This window comes from Phyllostomus hastatus, unplaced genomic scaffold, assembly GCF_019186645.2.
Source record: "Phyllostomus hastatus isolate PE091 unplaced genomic scaffold, TTU_PhHast_1.1 phas_contig_86, whole genome shotgun sequence".
NCBI classification, from domain to species: Eukaryota; Metazoa; Chordata; class Mammalia; order Chiroptera; family Phyllostomidae; genus Phyllostomus; species Phyllostomus hastatus.
The window spans coordinates 11,311,092-11,318,825 of record NW_025333977.1 but is presented as its reverse complement, the minus strand read 5'-3'; the positions used below and the strand labels follow the sequence as shown (position 1 = coordinate 11,318,825).

Genomic DNA, 7,734 nt, shown 5'->3' with positions numbered 1-7,734 from the left:
TTTCCTAGTATGTGCTTGAAAACACAATCATAAGACACTTCAGTAAAGAGAAAGTTTTTCACATAAACATAAATGTCTGTAAACCTTTCATAGGCTGTCTATTCCAGCTCCAGAATAACATGACTCCAAATCTGTTAAGGCCAAATCACTAACATAACCCTCTTGTCAAAAGGCCATCGAGAATAACCCACCATCAGGACAGAGAATGAACCTTTCAAGTTCTGTAGAAGTCATCTGACTCCTAGGTCCCAGGTAAGGATATCTGTTACAATAGACAGAGCTCTTCCCTAGATGGTCCAGCAACAGCTTTCTTGTCCTCTGGACCAGCCAGAATGAAGGTATCTGCCACACATAATTTTATTGTTTACCTAACACTGAATCCCATACAAAAAATTTTTTTTCCTAATACAGAATTTTGAAAATTAAGAGGCAGCAACCTGAGATGGAAATAGTATGAGAAAAACAGGGACACCTAAAACTAATATAATGTCAATTATACTATTAAAGTATAATTAAAAAATGAACAAAGAAAAGCATGGTAACACTCTTAAACAGTAACATCAGCTAAAACACTGAGTGAGAGATGGTTGTAGAATCTATGTCTAATACTGTGTATTTTTAGAGTGCTTATACAAATGTCACAAAGGATCTGGTAGAGACTGGTGGCAACAGCAACAAGTTCTACACCAGTTCTCGAATCTTCTCTTACAGCTGGTAGAAGGATTACAAAGTTTGGCAATAGTCTGCGTGGATCAAGACTAGTCACAGTCTTCTGGGCAGCGGGTAATAAATCTGTCTACAGATTACATCTAAGAGTTTATTTCACAACTCTTCACTGGACGATATAAGCTGTGGGCATGCATTTGTAAACTGCAGGCATGCGTGATGGTTTTTGTGGTCTCAAAGCTTCCCCTCAGACCAAACGAGGTTAAAGCACTCTAACTTCAGGCTGCGCCAGAGACAGTCTCTTGGGTGGGAGAGACAGAGGGAGAGGGAGGGAGAGACGGAGGGAGGGGGAGAGAGAGGGAGGGGGAGAGGGAGGGGGAGAGAGGGGGGGAGGGACAGAAACTTCTTATGCAAGGCTGCTGGAGCAGGCAGTATGAGGCAAGGAGGACAAAGCTCCTTCCTAGTGAAAAGGCTGACTGTGAGCAACATGACATCTATTTGAAACATGATTTGAAAACATTTTAAACTGAGTCCACTCCTAGTTCCTTTCTCCTATGGCTGTGACAGCATTCAATTCTAAAATACCTCAACAAATTCTTGGTGCTGTCCATATTAAGGTAGCTTGCATTTTATAATGCCGGTGTACTGCCAAAGTGGCTGGATCAGCCCACCTGTACCTTTATCTGATATGCTCGTCACTTCTCTCCCAACCTTTGGAGAAATAAGGTTACTTACAGGGAAACTCAGATTCTAAAACAGGTATACATACTAAGTCACACTGGTAAATAATGTTTTTTTTCTAACAGCTCTCAGAAACTGGTAAGGAAACAGAATCCCATTACTACCCCCAAACTCATCCACCTTCATACATCTTCATGGACAGAGGCATCAACAGCGACAGTGAGTTTATACACAAAGAACAAGTGAGGCAAAGGCAAATGCAGTGTCAGTCTGTCTGAGTGTAGGCAATGATGCTTTGATTGTACCCGTACAAACTCTGCAGTCCCTTTTAGATATCCCCAACGCAGCCCTCAGGCCATAGCGCTCTGCTGTGAAGAGTTCAGATGTGATGTAGCCGCTCCAGTACTCTTCACAGTACTGCACATATCAACACTGGGAATGGTTGCTAATCAAGTTAAAATGCACACAGGACTTTAGAACAAGAAGTTTATTACTCCCACTCAGTAGTTCCTGGGGGCTTTGATGTTAAGTCATACATAATTCGAGAAATACCAGGAATCTTCTTAATCTCAGTAACCATCTTTAACACCACCTGTAATAAAACAAAGATTACAAATAGAAGAGCCAGAATCCACGGCATGTCCAAAGGACCTAAAGGGCTTGCATTTGCAATTTGAAATTGTGATCTATTTTTACTACTGTCCTCTATGTATATGGGATGGTCCCTGATAAATTTTGTGCAATGTACCTATTTCCCTGCACAGATTTAAGTGGCTTAAATTCTATACTACTCAAAGTACAGTCCACAAACAGGTGCCAGCCCGCAAGTTGTGTGTGTCACAGGTCCACAGGTGTTTAGAAACACAGCAATGTGGCATTGTTATGGCATCTAAACATGTGAAGCCGATTCTCCACAAGCTACCTATGACTGAAACATACAACTCTGAGGCTACCACGGCAGTGCATAATGCACTAGAATAACAACCACCACTGAGTGTACAGGAGACGGAGGCCTGGTCACTGAGTGAACAAAATTTGGCAAATCCAAGCCTAAAGAAAAACAAGGCCGTAGGCCACATCTCACAGCCCAGCTCTGCAGCTGTAACCAGAGCCCTGCCCTACACTAGAGTACTGGGGCAGTGGTCCAGCTAACAAAGGCCAACTGTGATTTTCATCCGCTAGTAAGCAAATAGCTCCTTTGGAACACTGTGCTGGAGAAATAACAGGAGGGAGGGGATCAAAAATGGAATTGCGAGTAGGTGGCACATTAAGCAATTCATGGGTTTCTGGTCATAATGCCATCAATTCTCATCCTTATTTCTAATAAACTCTTCTTCACTCCTGAGGTTCTTTACTTGGAGAATAAATACTATTTATAAAGTAGAGGATGGTTGACAAAATTAAATAAAGTTATAGGTTAGAGTTAGTAATCAGACATCTACAGGGATATAAATTTAAGGCCTTTTTCTACTACAGTGTGCTAAACAGTCAATTGTGGACATAAAAAGCTTATCTTATGAACAGAAAACCAACCCCAGAAATATCAACATTGTCACAGTCTATTCCATTCACCACATTATAAAATGCACGAGGTACTGAAAATATATGATAGAAGAAAATATATAAATTACCTCTACAGGGATCTCATTGCCAGGCGTTGCAGGTATACCAGTCATGAAATCACTAGTAATAAAGGTTCGAATAACCACAGATCTCTGGCATGAAGGCTGCTTCTGAAGTGGGTCCCGATCAAAATGTAACGGTGTCAAAATCACTGGCATCTGGCTGATTTTTCCAGCATACCCTATGGAAAGGACATTGACATGTAGAGCCCACCACCATCCCTGGAAAAGCTCTCTGACCCAGTTCAGTGAAATCCTCCCAGACAACATCTAAAATCTCTCTCTCAATCTCCCTCTCTCTCAATCTCCCTCTCTCTCAATCTCCCTCTCCCTCTCCCTCTCCCTCTCACACACCCACCCACACACACCCACCCACCCACCCACACACACCCACCCACCCACCCACAGCTAGCACCACAGTCGTTCTGCAGTTTCCAGCTGCTCTCATGGCATCTTAAGTAAACTCAACCACAGATACAAGTAATAGAATTTGATGACTGCAGTGATACATTATATAGCTTTGTGTGTGTGTGTACATATAAATATAAAAAACATAAAGTCTACTATTGTAATTCATGGTTGTTCAGGTCTATACTGCAATGAATTGGCAAACACTAAACTACTGCCCCCAGAAGAACCAAGAATTAGGTTCTCGCAAGCCTTTGGTTCCATTTTCATTAACCAATCAGTACATAACCTTCTTTTTATGTGCTTCTATTTAAAGACACCTTTTTAACATTTACTGTACATTCATTAACATTCAGCTCACTGCCAATAGCACTGTAATCCAGACATGAACAAATCTCATCTAACCTACATATTTTCTCTGTAAGGCACATCTCAGCCTTCCTGTGCTTAGAAGCTTAGACAGCAAACTCAGTATCATGCTTGGGGAACATTTTAAGCAGTGAAATCACCAACAAAAAGCACGAAAATGCAAAAGGAATGGCACTAAATAGACTACAGAAAGGACACTTGTTTACAGTAAGAGAACTGAAATAAGAAAGATGAATACTGCCTTGTTCAATCTCAGCTGAGAACATGCAAGTTGGGCAACTCAAATTTTCTGCCACTATGCACATGTCTGCAAATGACCAAAGGGCAAATAAATTTTATATGAAGGCAATACCACAGAATTATCCATAGAAATGAATAATAAAAATGAAAGCATCTAAAAATCAGCGGTTGCATTCTCCTACTAGAAATCACAACGCCAGCTCCCAAATCCTAGGTAAAGTATGCAGTGATGAACAAGATGATCAACTCACCAGACTCCCTGAGAATGTTCTGAGCCTCGAAATCAGCTTGGCGTAACGTGCTGAGCACCCCTGTTGTCAAGAAAGTGGGAGTAACATCTGTCGGAGGCTCTTTAACTGGCGGGCCAAATATATAGACGACTCTAGAAGAGGGGATGAGAACATTCCAGAGAATTACAATTTAGTATGGGAAGCAAGGCACACAGAATGACATTCTTTTCATTTAACTCTTAGGCATCTCTCCTATCCACTTGAAATTCCCCATGGGTAAGTTAGGATATAAAATTATAGATGGGTTTATGTTCTATGTACCTCCCTCAAAGCGTATTCTATAGAATACTGATATCTCAGGATGTGCAAAGACAGTATGTGATTATTGCAATCCTCTTTTCATGTAATGTCTTGGATTAAAGAATGTCCCCCAAACTTCATATCTGTCTGGACTCTGTGGTGAAAATAGGTCTTTGCAGATATCATCAAGTTAAAATAAGGTTATAATGCACGAGGGTGGCCATTAATCCAATGGCTGGGTGTCCTTCTAAAAAGAGAAACTTGGGAACACAAACACACACAGACAGAAGAGGGCCGTGTGAGAACAGACACAGAGACTGGAGTTACACTGCAACGAGCCAAGAACTGCCAACAAACACCAGCAACGAGGAAAAGCCAAGAAAGGACCCTCCCCCAGAGCCGGAGGAGAGAGCACGGGCCCTGCTGACACTTGGAGTTCAGACTCCTAGCCTCCCACACTGCAAGAGAACAATTTCCCCTGTGACAAACCTCCCAATCTGTGGTCATTTGTTAGGGTAGCTCCAAGAAATTAATACTCATAAGCCTGGGGAAACACTGGGTTGAACAAATAAACAAGTTGTTTTACAACAGAACTTCAGAAATTGTAACAGGCTAATAATATACAACACTGGAAACCTCCAAGATGAAGAAGCTACAGTGGATTTCCCACACTTACTTGACCACTCAACCTTTTCACTTTGGGAAACACTGATCCCAAGGAAAGATTTTCCTTTTCACTTTATTAAAAGTGTCACCAAAATGGACCCCAAAGCTTGGTATGCTCCTGTTTCCTTCTAAAAGGAGCAACTCGGCACCGCTTTCAGCAAACATCTACTTGAAAGATAGGAAGACACCACTGCAGGTGTCAATAAAAGCTGGGTTTGGAACACGGCTTGAGGGAGGCAGGATCAAACAAACTCAGGAGAATTACTGTTGACATATCCAACATAAAAATTAATGTGCAAATCAAAGGAAAAATAAATCTGACACACTAAACTGAAAATAAATCGTACAGGTAGTTATTTTAACAATACCTGGCACATGCCTATTTCTTTTCTTTGCTTTCCCCTGAGATGATTATTAAATTAACTATAAAACCTTTAGATATTTTTTCAATCCTTTTGAAATGTTACCATAAAACCAATAGCCAGTTAAGCTGCTAATTTGGAACACGTGTTTTAAACTGCCTTTAATATTTTATACTAAACTAAAAATCCTTTCTATTTTTCCTTTAAACAAACAAAAAAGTAAGCAGATGATTGTATTGTGTCGAAGGAACAAAACACAAGATCTTATTAAAAACCTGTTTGATCGTGACCTAAGTGTGTACCTGTCTCTGTGCTTGAGCCCTGCGGTCCTCCGACTATGGAAAAACCTTAAAAGCGCATCCTTCCATTACACCTCACCCTGCTCCCACGGCAGAACACACCTGTTAATGTTGTGACACATGCGAGGTATGAGCCTAGCCAGGAAAATGAGAGACTCCCAGTCGGGTTCATCTTTGCTGGAGATTCCGCACACGTAACTATAGGAGCGACAATCACCCTGAAAGCACAAACACAACCAATTTTAATGGTCTTACAGAAGTCAAAAGATGGACTGGAAAACATTTCATGCATTCGGTGACACCATTAGTAACAATCATCTTTTGAGAAAAAGAAAAATCTGTTTTATGAAAGCATATATGGATATTTCTCTAATAATATAAATAAATCCTAAATTAAAACTTCACATTAAGTTCTACCTAAATCAGTTCAGACATAAAGTGTCCCGGTAATCTTAAGGACTTGTTGAACATGCGCCAGAGGCACACTGGGATTCGCTCCAAGTGTCCGCCCAGCTGTGGGCAGCAAGCACACGGAACCTGGCGACCATCTGCCCGTGCTGATCGGGTGAATAGAGGATTCTTAGGTCAGAGGTAACAAATGATTTCATAAACTTTCACTTGTCAATTTCTTTTAAACTGAGCTTAAATAATTGAATAAAACTGTACTAATATTGATTCCCTTTTTCTTTGTCCTGTTCCATCCAAGTAATTTTCTTTAAAAAAAAAATCAAACTGAAAAGCAATTTTAATAGTCATTAGAGAACTACCTAATACCCAGTATATTGAGAAAACAAGAATTCAGACTGTGTGAATGCTAATTTGATAGTATCTATCAAAGTTTAAAATGTACATGGTTTTAAACCAGGGAATGATCTTACAGAAGTACATGAGTGACTGCTTAAAGAAATAAAACATTACTTGCTAAAATGCCTATAACAATGAAATGCCCATAGGTAGGGGAATGATTAAAAATATGGTGTAACCATGTATGGAATATAAGGCAGCAGTTAAGAATAATCTACCTTTAGTGGCATGAAACGGTAAGTTCATGATGCTCAGTTAAGAAAAACAAAGTGACAGTGTGTCTGTGTAATTCTCTTTTCTTTTTAAAATAAATGTATGTGGAAGAACACACACAACAGTTGGAGAGCAAGAACAGAGAAAATTCCTTTCAAATGTATTGCATTTTGATTGTTTTTACAATTATGGTTTACTTTGGTGTTCAGAAAACAAACTTCACTGCTATCCTAACCATGTATCACGATGTTTACTGGGCTTCCAGGGCTCCCCAAAGGCCTAAGAGACTACAATGAAGTTAAATATCTAACAAAAAAAAAAACAAAAAAACAAAAAAACAAAAGCCCTTTGATTTTAATGGGAAGAATAGTGGAATCTGAGTAAGCTTCATTTTTAAAAAAGCCACTCATCCAACAATTCAGCAAAAAGAGTATGTTTATTAAGTTTTAGATGAATAATCTCCACAACAGTTCATTTCTTTCCACACATAATTCTACTCTACAAGGCCATTATAAACACATTAACCCAGTAACTGACACTCATACCATTTTAATTATTTGACACCTTATAGTTTTCATTTTACTACAAACTCTAAACAACAGAAAAGAAACCTTCCTCTTCTCTACCCTTTGACCATTTTTTCCCTCAGACACTCACTTGAGAATCCCATAAACAAAGGATATAGTCTAATTATGAATAGCACTATAATAACAGTTAAAACTACATTATCCTCACATGCTTTTACAACTGGAAAGACAGAACAATACAAAAATGTTCCCTGTGCATCACCACAGCTAAGAGAGAAAACACATGAGACAGAAACAGAGAGCGCTGGTTTAAAAAGTACACGGGCTGAGAGCAAGACCTGAAACGG

General features: G+C 39.7%; 1 protein-coding gene across 1 annotated transcript in view; it reads right to left on the bottom strand.

The window, feature by feature from the left end:
• Positions 1-1,819: 1,819 nt before the first annotated feature.
• Positions 1,820-7,734, bottom strand: part of GMPS (guanine monophosphate synthase) — a 50,492-nt gene continuing 44,577 nt past the window's right edge. The window contains exons 13-16 of the mRNA XM_045852045.1: positions 5,946-6,061; positions 4,238-4,368; positions 2,979-3,151; positions 1,820-1,939 (exon numbers count right to left, since the gene is read on the bottom strand). Of these exons, the coding sequence (XP_045708001.1) occupies positions 1,838-1,939; positions 2,979-3,151; positions 4,238-4,368; positions 5,946-6,061 (522 nt within the window). The 3' untranslated portion in view covers positions 1,820-1,837. The remainder of the gene's footprint in view (positions 1,940-2,978; positions 3,152-4,237; positions 4,369-5,945; positions 6,062-7,734) is intronic.